This window comes from Quercus suber, unplaced genomic scaffold, assembly GCF_002906115.3.
Source record: "Quercus suber isolate HL8 unplaced genomic scaffold, Cork oak 2.0 scaffold_24, whole genome shotgun sequence".
NCBI lineage: Eukaryota > Viridiplantae > Streptophyta > Magnoliopsida > Fagales > Fagaceae > Quercus > Quercus suber.
In genome coordinates, this window is record NW_027069489.1 from 353,662 (window position 1) to 368,737 (window position 15,076).

The window sequence follows — 15,076 nt, forward strand, 5'->3', positions numbered from 1 at the left end:
TTCAATGACCATGATGTCTTATTTGATTTTCTTTCACCCGTGGTCCAATGATATAGAAGTGCTAACGCCATTATCAATCCACGTCTATCTATAATGAGAACGAGTTATGACTTATAACTAATAAGGTGCAGCCGACGTTTGAAAATTCTACTTATACCCTCTAGATCACTTTATAGTCTTATCCAATATTCCTTCAAAAACAAAATAGTCTTATCCTATATTTAGCTTCCTATTTCTAGTTCCACTTGAGTCTATATATATATATATATATACCCTCTAGATCACTCTATAGTCTTATCCAATATTCCTTCAAAAACAAAATAGTCTTATCGTATATTTAGCTACCTATTTCAAGTTCCACCTTCTTCTTCTTCTTTTTCCTTCTTCCTTTTTTTTTTTTTTTTTTTTTTTTTTTTCGAATTTTTTTTTTTTTTTTAAAGTAAGATGATATATTACTAAAAAGGCAAAAACAACAATAGGAAACTGATCCATCAGCTTCCTTACAAAAGACCCATGGAGGGATGGAAGAGATGGATTAGGGTCCCCAAGTTGGAGAGATACACGCCCAACGGGCTAAATGATAAGCAAGCTCATTACATGAACGATAGCAAAAAGAGAATTTTGCAACAAAAAAGTAAGGAAAAAGGTTGTGGATGTCTGAGATAATGGAAGAGATTTCCCATGGAGGATCGGAAGATGAGCAAACTATAGAGTCAATGACAACTTTGGCATTGCCTTCAAAAATCACAAACTTGTAACCAAGATTTATTGTTGTGGAAATGGCAAGGAGGGCAGCTTTGGCTTCGCCCCAAACTAGGGATTGAGAAGGTTCCTTTGTTGTACAAACTGAGATAATCATACCATTAGGATCATGACCAACAATAGAGATGAATGTCGCATTTGGTTGAATGGCAGCGTCAAAATTGAATTTGATCCAACCTGTTGGTGGGGGCCGCCATTGAGAGGCAGTGGAGGGGTATATGGACAACCATGCTTCAAAATGGGATTTGAAGGATTTGTTGATGTCAGCAGCAAGCCAATTAGGAGGGTTGGATAGGTCTTCAAAAATCAGTTTGTTTCTACTCCACCAGATGCAATCACACGTTATTGCAGCTAATAGGGAGAAAGATGGGCCAACTGATGGGCAGAGACCAAGGAGACACATAGGATTAAGGATGGACTTAACCAATTCAAATGCTGACTTTGGTGGGATGGAAGATGGATTGACGGGGATACTTGTGTGCCTCCATACAATAATGGCAAAAGGGTACTCAAACAAAGCATGAACCACCGATTCTTGAGGATGATGACACCGGGGACAGGATGAATCCAACCTAGCAATTCTTCGAGCAAGGAATTCTCTAGTGGGGATAACATCCCATGCAATATTCCAAATGTGGTATTTGGGTCGTTCATTGAACTTCATGGACCATAATTTCTTCCATTCAACAGCGATAAGGGGACCAGAATTTGTGAATTTGGCATTTTGGTCAGCAAGGTAAGCCGACTTGACAGAAAATTTCCCACTTGGACATTTTGCCCAAATAGTGGAATCTGCAACTGGAGTGAAGGGAATGTGGATTTGTTGAATAGAAGAGGCTGTATCATGGTCAAAGAGGTTGTGGAGAAGAGCTCGGTTCCACTGTCTAGTTTTAGGAACAATTATATCAGAAACCAATTGTTGGTCTGGCAGCAAGGTTATGGGGGGTTGGGGTGAAGGATGGAATTGAGGGAATCCATGGGTCATGCCAAATGGTCACCGAAGAACCAGATCCAATGAGGTAGCAATAACCTTTTTTTATTTTTTATTTTATTTTATTTTATTTTTTATCAAAGGGATGCTTTTGTGAATGCCTTTCCAAATGTAGGATGAGTTTTGTTGGAGGGTAGAGGTTAGGAAGGAACAACCACGAAGGTATTTGGATTGGAGAAGGTTGGCCCAAGGTTTATCAGCACTAGAAGCAATAATCCACCCAAGTTTGGATATTAGAGCATTGTTGATGTTATGAGCTTGACGGAAGCCTAAACCTCCAGTAGATTTTGGTTTGCATAAAGAATCCCATGCTTTTGGATAGATATGGTGACCTGAATCAATAAATCCCCATAAAAAATCTCGAAGTGTAGCATCAATTTTGCCGTAAACAGACTTTGGTAGCTTAAAAGATGACATCCAATAAGATGGTATTGAGGATAGCACAGACTTTATAAGAGTTGCTTTGGCGGCTTGAGATAAAATCTTTGCTTTCCAACTAGAAATCCTGTTGTTGATCTTTTCCGAAATGATGTTGAACTGAGCTTGGTGACCTCTTTGGATATGAGTGGGAAGCCCAAGGTAGAAATTCTTGGAAGTTGGTTGGTTCAAACCAGTCAAGTTGCGCAGAGAGATTTTGGATGATGGAGGAACATTTTGACTAAAAGTTATTGCCGATTTCCTCTTGTTGATGGAAAGCCCAGACCAAGTCTGAAATTGAGATAAGCAATATTGGATAGCCGCAAGGTCGTCATGGTTAGCTCGAGAAAATACCACAAGATCATCAACAAACATAAGATGTGAAATTGGGGGGCAGTTTCTCGCAATCTTGATGCCTTGGAGAGAACCTTCAGCCTCTTTCTGAAGAAATAATCTAGACAAAACATCAGTCACCAAAATAAAGAGAAAAGAAGACATTTAAAAATTCTACTTATATATATATATATAAGGTGCAGCCGACATTTAAAAATTCTACTTATACCCTCTAGATCACTTTATAGTCTTATCCAATATTCCTTCAAAAACAAAATAGTCTTATTCTATATTTAGCTACCTATTTCAAGCTCCACTTGAGTCTATATATATATATATATAATTTTTATTTAATAGTTATTAGTTTAATCTTTTGTTGCAAATGTTTTTTGTTTTCCCCCAAGGACATAAGCATGTGTTCGTCAGGATTTCCCATTTGCATAAAATGAAACAAGTATCTAGAAGGAGAGCACTCTACCTTAGAAAGCATGAATATTTCATTTGGGACGCTGTTCTAGTGTTGTACTCATACACACTATGTCATGCTATAATTTTTTAAAAATTATTCATATTGTTGTATTATACCCGTACAAATACTCGTGTTCGTGCTTCCTAAACTCTATTATTGTCTTGAGCATAAAACAAGATGCACTTTTCAAAGCATTTGGGTTAGGTGGATCATATCTCTATTATGTCGTTTCATTTTTTATTTATTTAATATCTTCTAATTCAGGGATGGAGCTAAGACTTGGAGTTAGGGGGAGCAGTTTTATTGTTAGCTATATGCAATGGCTTTGGCTTTCAGCTCTATTACTTAGCCGACAAAAATTTTCTTTTATTATTATTATTTTTATGTGTGTGCAGAGTGTGTCTTTTGTTGGTAAGGACAAAATTATTTTGTTTCAGGTTTTTTAAAGGGCTAAGTTGTTTGCTTTTGGTAAAATTAGTTGATTTGTCTCAATTTTTTTTTTAGCTTAGCTATTACCTATTGGTAATTTTTGTTGTTGGGATAATATTTTGGGCTTGTATATTGTTTTTTTTAGATTTTAGATTTATAAATTTTTTTTTATGGACTTTAAAGGAGGAGGAAAATACTAGATCTACAAATTTTTTTTGTGATTAGTGGTTATTAGTAAGTAAAAAAGTGATGTAAGTGGTGGACCCAGATGCAAATCAGTAAGAATTTGCTACCTCAATAGTCCTTAAAAATGTTGTAAAAAAGTTTGTAGTTGTAACATTTCTCTTATAATGATCAATAAGAGAGATAAAATGTAATTTTATTGAATGAAATTGCTAAAATTAGTACCTAAATCTATAGTTATATAATTATATTTTAAAAAATTTTGGGGGGGGGGGGGGGGAAAAGCCAAATGAAGAGTACGGTACTTGGATCTTGACTCATAGAAGTGGGGATGTTTGAGGGACTTTTGGTTCTTGATCAGGTAAGGCTTCATTGTCCATAAGATGTAACTTAAAGCATATGGGTTTAAATAGAAATAATGATTGTAGAAGGTGTGTAACTTAAAGCATATGGGTTTAAATAGAAATAATGATTGTAGAAGGTGTGTAGAGGTTTATGCTTTTCTATGGACAAAGTGATGTTTGGTTTTGCTACAGGGCTTGAAGGCGTTATATGGAATTCTTGGTTTAACTATATTTTCTTGCAAGATATTCACACAATATAAATTTAATTTTTCATGCCTATTTCAATTAAGTGTTCTTTCTCCTTTGATTTTAACTTAGCTCTTTATCAATGTTGATTCTTTGTCGTTTTTGGGGGATATGCCTTTCATTCCCAAAAAGAAAAGAAAAATGATATTAATCTTTTCATTCTTGATAAATTTTTAATGTTATTTGGATGTAGTTAAGCATCAGGGGAGTAGACCTCATTTTAGTTCATGTGGCTATTAATGAACTTAGTGTAAGACAATGAGTTAAAAGGTCTAAGTTTACATGTGCTGAAGAAAAAATTTATGCAATCTTCCTTAGAAGGTGGAGCATTCAAACAATGACGCTATAGTACTATAAAGATTGAAAAGTTTCTTTTTTAATTAATAATAATGTATAGTTTTAAGGCATGTACATGCTTATATTTGGCAAGTTGCTATGTTAAAGTACAAAATGTTCTATGTATGATGAAAATTTGAAAGTTTTATTGGGGCATTCAAATATATGTGTTTTGGAATCACTTTTCAACCATTGTGGATTCAGTTTGTCAAATGACTGCATATTGCAAAAGGTCATATTCATATTAGTTTGGGAGACTTACAAAAAATAACATAGTGTTGCCAAATTTGAATTTGGCACTAACTGTAGTCCTAGAAAAATTTATTAATTTTGAGCTTTAATAGGATTTGATCAAACATTGAAATGTGGAGGACGGTGGCACTTTTTTTTAATGCTGATCTCTTTANCATTGCCCCCAAATCTATGAATGGCTTCGTCCATGTTCTAATTTAAATATGTAGTAGCCTAGTAGGGGTAGTTTTGCCTTATTATAACGCATTGGTTATTATATGGAAGGGTCATGTTAATAATTGCCTTTATTGCAATTATTAATAAAACATACTAAGAAAGTTTTGACATCATTTTTATAGAAAATATAAAAATTAAAGTTGTTAGTAAAATTAATTGTTTTTCCATTTTCTCATAAAACATTTTAAAAATAGAATCATATTGTAGCCCTCCAAGCACATCATGGTGCCTAGCTTGCTTACAATCTCAGAAACATTTCACTGGGCTGGATTTTAATTCGTTTTGAAAATCTTTGAATTCCCAATTACTGATGTGAAATGATTACATCAATATATATATAAAAGCAGAGACCTCATGCGGGAGTGCATAAGGTCCTGCCATGTGGCACTCTATTAGAGCTCTATTTGGGTAATTATTGCATTTGATCTTCCACCTCACCTCCTTTTAAAAAGGTTAATTCTTACATGCATTTAGAAATAGAAACAATGCAGGTTACTTAATGGCTTCAGCAAAAACAGTTCATCTCTTTCTCTTTCTTGAAGTCTTCAGTTCCCCCTTTATATTTAATGCACACTAACGTGTTTCTTTTGAAATCAATATCTATATCTATCTACAGCCTTTACAACTTGCTGGACACCTAGGAAAATGAATCGGTGTAACACTTCTTTGGAGAATAACCAAAATCCTATTAGATACCTCTGTCCTTTCTTCCTCCATTGATGCCAATTTGCTTCAACTATCATATCTCCTTCTCAGAGCTATGCTTCGGATCCTCAATTGAATTGTAAGTTAATTTTTCCAATAAAAGATGGGTATATAATCTCTAGAATCTCTCTTAAATCTTTGCTTTATTATTTTGATCTCTTTAAGTTTTGCTTTATTATTTTGGTTTGGACTCACGCAACTACATTTTTGTTACATGCACGCAAGTTGTTTGATAAAACAGCTGAGTGTTTTGTTGTAGACAACAATTAATGTAGAAGCAGTGAACTATTTTTCATGTGCTCACATTGTAAATTGACACTTTTTTTTAATGCTGATCTCTTTAATTTCTTAGAGATTTAAATATATGTCTCATTACGCTTCTACAATTCATGATAAAACACTAGACAACAAATGATACCCAACTTTGGAATAAAAAACATGGCTAGAGACTAAGGTTTAGTTTGAATTTAGTTTTACTAGCAAGCTTCGTAGATTAACTATTATGTTAAGGTCAAAGGTTGTGAACTTGTGAGTTTTGTAAAGATTGTGATTAACTGTGAGTGTTTGGGATGTGTATTTTTGTTTTAGAATTAAGAAGAAAGAGAAAGACATATTTTATATCAACTTTTATTCTACAATATTTCTCCAAAGTTGTTTTCTTATTTCTCATTAATTATAATGGATATGTGTGTGCAATTTATAATTGTTGCTTCTTATGATGAATTCATTACTAACAAAATTCTATAATAATTATGCTATATAATATATGTACAGCATTCTCCAAAGTCATCTTATATAAAACATTACAACATTATCCGTGCTTTGCACGGGCAACTTACTAGTTACATAAAAAGAAGACGCCCCCCAAAAAAAAAAAAACAAATCCAAGTATATTCAATGTTTAGTTCCTCCAACGGTTCTCTATCAAATGGAGTTCAATACTCTGGGCTAGATTATAAAAAAAGATAGTTCACTCTAAGGGGCGTTTTGTTCACTATGATGTATCTTTGATATGATGCACATTACCATAATGTGACATTAAGGGCATGTTTGGTAGACTGTAATAGGCGTTGTAATGTAATAGTTATTCCTATAGTTTAGTTATTCTTTAGTTTGATTATGTTTTTATTACAAGGAATAGTCATTCCTTATGAATAGCTATTCTTCAAAATGAGGAATAACTATTCCTCTTTAAAAGGTTGTATTAATTATTCCTTAGTAAGTGCAATAATTTTAAAACTTAATATATTTCCAAATAAACAAACTTTCCATATAAATCTAACAATTATAAAAATAAAAAATCATAAAAAATAACACATATCTCTCTTAAATTTAAAAATAATAATTTTTAAGGAGATATAATTGTATGAGTAAGATATTTCCTAAAATAAATGTTAAGTTTTATTTTAATGTTATAACTCATAACCAAACTAATGAATAGGTTTAGTTATTATATTACAACACACTTTATTACTAGTTATAAAGATTACAATTCCCGCCATAATTCTCATTCAATGTACCAAACGTACCATAAGGTGTTTGGTTCATTTAATTTTTTCTAATATTGCCATAATTTAAGATTATAAAATATATTACATCACCATAATCACATCACCTTCTTAAATGAGGTGATCTTACATTACTTATTAGCAGGGATGTAATAATTTATTGAATTCACAAAATTGCCAATACTAAAAAAAAAAAAATTATTTTACTCATGAGAATTATTAAAATATAAAAAAAACCTCTAAAATACCCTAAAACCTTTAAAATGACCAAAATACCATCGGAACCACCAAAACAACTTAAATGCACAACGAATGTCCAAAATATCCCAAAAAACCTCCAAAATGCCCCCCAACACTTCAAAAATGACCAAAATACCCTAGAAACATAAAAAAATGACTAAAATACTCTTGAAACCTCTAAAATAACCAAAATACCCTTAAGATCTCTAAAATGACCCTTGAAACCTCAAAAATGACAAAAATACCTCCAAACCCTCTAAAATGACCAAAATACCCTTGAAACCTCTAAAAATGACCAAAATACACCTAAACCTAAGAAAATGACCAAAATACCCTTAAAACCTCAAAAACGACCAAAATATTCTTGAAACCTCTAAAAAACCCAAAATATCCCAAAACCTTAAAAATTACTAAAATAACATTGAAACCTTTAAAATGACCAAATACCCCAAAATTAATAAAATGGCTAAAAATAACCCGAAAATGACTAGAATGACCAAAATACTTTCGAAACCTCTAAAATGACGAAAATAATTCCAAAACCACTATAATAACCAAAATACCCCGAAAATCACTAGAATGACCAAAATACTCTCGAAACCATTAAAGTGACCAAAATACCCCCAAAAACTTCAAAACAAAAATATACTAAAATCACTTGAATGACCAAAATAATCCCAAAACTTCTAAAATGATCAAAAATATATCGAAACCTGTAAAATGATCAAAAATACCCCCAAAACCATCTTAATGACTAAACTACCTTGAAACTTTTAAACTGGCCCAAAGTACCCACAACCTTCGAAATAAACAAAAGTTTTAGGTTATTTTGTGTTATTTAACGTTTTTAGGGGTATTTTGGTCATTTTTGAGGTTCCAAAATATTTTTTTGGTCATTTTGGAAGTTAAAAGAGTATTTTGGCAATTTTAAATATTTTAGGATATTTTAGATATTTCATTGAAATTTTGGTCATTTTTGAGGTTAAAGGCATTTTTGGTCATTTTAGAGGTTTCATGGGCAATTTTAGTCATTTTGAGGTTTTAGGGGTATTTTGTTCATTTTGTAGGAGGTATTATGTTCATTTTGAGATTTTGGGGGGTATTTAGGTCATTTTAGAGGTTTCAAGTTTTTTTTTTTTGGCTCATTTTAGAGGATGTAAGGGCATTTTGGTCATTTTAGTGATTTCAAGGTGTATTTTAATCATTTAAATGTTTTCGGATATTTTGGTCATTTTAGATGTTTCATGTTTTTTTTTTGCTCATTCTAGCAGTTTTAGGGATATTTTGGTTATTTTAGAGGTTTTGAGGCTATTTGGCTGATTTAAGAAATTTTGGGGTATTTTAAGTTACTTTGAGGTTTCGATGGTATTTTGATCATTTTAGTGATTTCGAAGGTATTTTAGAGATTTTGGAACTATTTTGGTCATTTTGATGTTTTGAGGGGTATTTTGGTCATTTTTGTTAGATTTAGGGTATTGTTGGCAATTTTAGATGTTACATGGGTACTTTAGTCATTTTCTAGATTTCATTTATTTTTTTTATTGAGATTTTAAGGGTTATTTGGTCATTTTGGGTCTTTCTAGGGTATTTTTTTGGTTCAAGGCAATTTTGGCATTTTTTTTGGTGTTGAGGCTATTTTGAATCAATTTTTTTATTATTATAATTATTATATAAATGTTACATTCTTGGATTATAATTGAAATGTAATTTAATTAACCAAAAATATTAATGTCACATCAAAGTAATGTGATCACATGAATCTAAGATTTATGATGATGTAACATTACATGTTGATGTAACATCAAGTGAACCAAACTCCCTTAAAGGTTATCTGAAACTAGATTGAGCTTTAGGTTTCGTGGGCCAGATATTGGGCTTGTTTGATTAGGTGGAACCGTGGAAGCAGGTGTGATAGATACGAAATTTTTAAACAATTTTGTCCTAAAATTCTCGAAGATAAGTTCTATTTCTCTCAAGTTTCCACTTTCCTGGACCACACCTATGAAGTTGATGTTTCACCAAGGGGTTTAACAATTGAGCTAATGAGATAAATGATTTGTCATTACCCTCCACTTTACCTACTGACCAGAAGATTTAAATTAAAAAGAAAAAAAATGATTTGTCCGTACCTAAAATTCTCGAAGATAAGTTCTATTTCTCTCAAGTTTCCACTTTCCTGGACCACACCTATGAAGTTGATGTTTCACCAAGGGGTTTAACAATTGAGCTAATGAGATAAATGATTTGTCATTACCCTCCACTTTACCTACTGACCAGAAAATTTAAATTAAAAAGAAAAAAAATGATTTGTCCGTGCGCAAGCTGATTTTGAAAGAGTTTGGTGACAAGAAGCAATCAAAATCAAGATAAATGACAAGCATGCAAAGCTCAAATGATCAAGCACAAAAAAGGGGGTTATTTTTAACCAATAGAGTCAAAAGCATTTGACAAGGGGAGGCAAAAGAACAATCTATTTTGTTTGTCATCAAAAAGAAGATTAAAGAGTACTATTATTATTATTATTATTATAACTTTACGGCATATCTAATCGACTAATTCTGGTGTCCACTTTAAAGCACTCATCCGCCTATTAAATATAACCCTAAGCCTATATTGGTTTCTAGTGATTAAAAGAAGCTACAAGGCCCACTAATTTGGGACAAAATATTAAAAGCCTCCAGACCTACAGGCACCACACACCACTAAGAGCATCCGCATCCGTGGGTGCAAATTTTCTTTCTATTTTGCACAAAAAAACTTACTTTTTCTATTTTACACATCAACACATTTATTCAATAAAATATTTATTTTTTTTACAATTTTTTATTATTCCCTCCCTCATTGCCCCTCTCTCTCACAGACCCAACGATATCAACGATCTCTCCACACCCAGCCACCATCATCACTCACCTAACCAGCATCATCAAGGAAAATCAACCCACTCAATCCGAGAAACAAACACTCCGAAACTCACTCAATCTGAAACCCAGTCAATCGATGCCATCGACGCTCTGGTCTTATCACCAGCTTAATTCAAAACCGGCACGATTGACTTCATCACCAGCTCTAGTCTCATCACACCCATCAACGCACCCCAACTCCGCTCTTCGCCGTTCCGTACGCTGCTCCCATACTTGAAAAAAAAGGGACAAAGTAGTCGCTGAAACCTGACGAAGAAGACATTCTTTTTTTCTTTTTGGATCAGATCTAAGATGAGAAGAGAATGAATTTTTGCTTTCTCTTTTTTGGTTCAGTTCTCTTTTTGAATGGCTTTTATTCTCTATTTTATCAAATAATTTGATCAAATGAGGAAAAGGGAGAGTGAGGGTTTGATGATTGGTGGCAACAGAGGCATGAGGAAAAGGGAGAGAGGTGAGAGTGAGGGTTTGATGACCAGCGACAGTGGAGGCATGGTTTGACCGGCGGCAATGGAGGCATGCGGAAAAGGGTGAGTGAGGTGAGGTGAGAGTAGAGACAAGGAGAGAGTCAGGTGAGAATGAGAGAGAGAGCAGAGACCAAGAGAGAAAAAATTATTAAAATATTAAATACACATACTACAGTAACCGTACATATATGCATGGTTACTATAGCAATTGTGTATTTATACACAAGTTTATACCCACTGATGTGGGTGATTTTTTGGTCAAATTATGTAAATTTAGTTACTTTTTCCATTTTGCACATTTATGCACATGCTGATGGGGATGCTCTAAGATTCAAAGATCAAAACATGAGTAATGTTATATTTATAACATTTTTACAACGAATTTTAAATAGTAACTTATTACAAATTCTATTTGGGCCCATCATTGACATATCTTTTTAACCCATCAATAATAATTACCACTCAGAATGATTCGTTTTGAAAATATTCTGGACATAATATTACACAATAGTTTCATATTAGAATCCCTTTGTGTACTGTTTTTCCTTCTTATAAATGATTAACATGTCACCTGCCTTCAGATTACTTATAGCTAGAGGTGTCAGAGTACGTGCTCCCAAATGCAAAGCATCATTGATTTTTAATTATATAATAGCAACAGTCATGCTAACAAAATACACACACAAACATTAACCCAGTTGACATTAGCAAAAAATTCAATAAATAGGGAACAGGGGAAAATTTACATATTGTATGAGTTTCAACAATGGCTGAACTCATCTCCTTTTCACATTTCACATTAGATATACAAAAGATACTAGCAACAGGCACGCCTGAAAAAAGTATTTCATATATATATATATATATATGACAATAGACATAACTAAATACAATAAAGAATGTATAAGAATATATTTACATGCTTTAATATTAAATGAGTTTGGTGCTTGGTGAAACTTACCTCTTTTTCACATTAAATATAAGAAGATGCTATATATACACAGCCAAAATGACTAGGACACACACTAGAGACTTTAATTATGAGATAAATATGTGTCCTCAGCCATTTTGGCCGTCAGATTAGCAATTCACAGATCATAAAAGAAGAGGGAGTACATTAAATAATTAATGAGTCATTAACAAGATTGCAGTAGATAAGCCAACATTAAATATTTAATGAGTCATTAATAAGATAGCACTAGATAAGCCAAACCTAACATGGGAAATGCTAACAAGTGCCCTTAGGGCACTAGTTAAGAATCCATTTAAAGAAAATTTTTATGGGAAATGAAAAAAAAGTAATTAATATTTCGACAGCTTTTTTCATTTTTTTATAAAAGTGGTATCAAAACTTTCCTAAAATGGATTATTAACTAGTGCCCTAAGGGCACTCGTTAGCATTTCCCTACATTTTAATATAAGTTACTAATTATAAATAAAATCAAGATTTTGGAGTGAGTGCTAAGACTGATATCGTAGGGTCATACAGCTTTTAAGTTAAATCTTATAAAGATTCTCTCACAAGTCCCACATCCATCCAAGATGCAAGGTGTTCCCCACCATTTACTTTAAGTTATCCACAACCACTAGCTATCATGTGCCAATTAATCAATAACATCATGAAAAAAGAAAACATTGATGGGAACCCCAAGTGATGCTTAAGTTTCTATCCAACAAACACCAAACAAAATGCTTGCAGAAGAAATTCAATTACTCCCAAGACCATATGCAATTGAATCTGCAACAAAAGGAATCTTGACTATTCTAAACTAGTCCCATATGGAAAATGAAAACACTCATCCGCCTATTAAATATAACCCTAAGCCTATATTGGTTTCTAGTGATTAAAAGAAGCTACAAGGCCCACTAATTTGGGACAAAATATTAAAAGCCTCCAGACCTACAGGCACCACACACCACTAAGAGCATCCGCATCCGTGGGTGCAAATTTTCTTTCTATTTTGCACAAAAAAATTTACTTTTTCTATTTTACACATCAACACATTTATTCAATAAAATATTCATTTTTTTTACAATTTTTTATTATTCTCTCCCTCATTGCCCCTCTCTCTCACAGACCCAACGATATCAGCGATCTCTCCACACCCAGCCACCATCATCACTCACCCAACCAGCATCATCAAGGAAAATCAACCCACTCAATCCGAGAAACAAACACTCCGAAACTCACTCAATCTGAAACCCAGTCAATCGATGCCATCGACGCTCTGGTCTTATCACCAGCTTAATTCAAAACCGGCATGATTGACTTCATCACCAGCTCTAGTCTCATCACACCCATCGACGCACCCCAACTCCGCTCTTCGCCGTTCCGTACGCTGCTCCCATACTTGAAAAAAAAGGGACAAAGTAGTCGCTAAAACCTGACGAAGAAGACATTCTTTTTTTCTTTTTGGATCAGATCTAAGGTGAGAAGAGAATGAATTTTTGCTTTCTCTTTTTTGGTTCAGTTCTCTTTTTGAATGGCTTTTATTCTCTATTTTATCAAATGATTTGATCAAATGAGGAAAAGGGAGAGTGAGGGTTTGATGATTGGTGGCAATGGAGGCATGAGGAAAAGGGAGAGTGAGGGTTTGATGATTGGTGGCAACAAAGGCATGAGGAAAAGGGAGAGAGGTGAGAGTGAGGGTTTGATGACTAGCGACAGTGGAGGCATGGTTTGACCGGTGGCAATGGAGGCATGCGGAAAAGGGTGAGTGAGGTGAGGTGAGAGTAAAGACAAGGAGAGAGTCAGGTGAGAATGAGAGAGAGAGCAGAGACCAAGAGAGAACAAATTATTAAAATATTAAATACACATACTACAGTAACCGTACATATATGCATGGTTACTGTAGCAATTGTGTATTTATACACAAGTTTATACCCACTGATGTGGGTGATTTTTTGGTCAAATTATGTAAATTTAGTTACTTTTTCCATTTTGCACATTTATGCACATGCTAATGGGGATGCTCTAAGATTCAAAGATCAAAACATTTTTACAACGAATTTTAAATAGTAACTTATTACAAATTCTATTTGGGCCCATCATTAACATATCTTTTTAACCCATCAATAATAATTACAACTCAGAATGATTCGTTTTGAAAATATTCTGGACATAATATTACACAATAGTTTCATATTAGAATCCCTTTGTGTACTGTTTTTCCTTCTTATAAATGATTAACATGTCACCTGCCTTCAGATTACTTATAGCTAGAGGTGTCAGAGTACGTGCTCCCAAATGCAAAGCATCATTGATTTTTAATTATATAATAGCAACAGTCATGCTAACAAAATACACACACAAACATTAACCCAGTTGACATTAGCAAAAAATTCAATAAATAGGGAACAGGGGAAAATTTACATATTGTATGAGTTTCAACAATGGCTGAACTCATCTCCTTTTCACATTTCACATTAGATATACAAAAGATACTAGCAACAGGCACGCCTGAAAAAAGTATTTCATATATATATATATATATATGACAATAGACATAACTAAATACAATAAAGAATGTATAAGAATATATTTACATGCTTTAATATTAAATGAGTTTGGTGCTTGGTGAAACTTACCTCTTTTTCACATTAAATATAAGAAGATGCTATATATACACAGCCAAAATGACTAGGACACACACTAGAGACTTTAATTATGAGATAAATATGTGTCCTCAGCCATTTTGGCCGTCAGATTAGCAATTCACAGATCATAAAAGAAGAGGGAGTACATTAAATAATTAATGAGTCATTAACAAGATTGCAGTAGATAAGCCAACATTAAATATTTAATGAGTCATTAATAAGATAGCACTAGATAAGCCAAACCTAACATGGGAAATGCTAACAAGTGCCCTTAGGGCACTAGTTAAGAATCCATTTAAAGAAAATTTTTATGGGAAATGAAAAAAAAGTAATTAATATTTCGACAGCTTTTTTCATTTTTTTATAAAAGTGGTATCAAAACTTTCCTAAAATGGATTATTAACTAGTGCCCTAAGGGCACTCGTTAGCATTTCCCTACATTTTAATATAAGTTACTAATTATAAATAAAATCAAGATTTTGGAGTGAGTGCTAAGACTGATATCGTAGGGTCATACAGCTTTTAAGTTAAATCTTATAAAGATTCTCTCACAAGTCCCACATCCATCCAAGATGCAAGGTGTTCCCCACCATTTACTTTAAGTTATCCACAACCACTAGCTATCATGTGCCAATTAATCAATAACATCATGAAAAAAGAAAA

General features: G+C 33.2%; 1 protein-coding gene across 1 annotated transcript; it reads right to left on the bottom strand.

The window, feature by feature from the left end:
* Positions 1–535: 535 nt before the first annotated feature.
* LOC111988030 (uncharacterized) lies at positions 536–2,668 on the bottom strand. Its single transcript, XM_024019786.2, has 2 exons — positions 1,909–2,668; positions 536–1,686 (listed from the first exon to the last, which is right to left on the bottom strand). The coding sequence occupies exons 1-2, from the start codon at positions 2,666–2,668 to the stop codon at positions 536–538; spliced, it is 1,911 nt and encodes a 636-aa protein (XP_023875554.2).
* Positions 2,669–15,076: the final 12,408 nt, after the last annotated feature.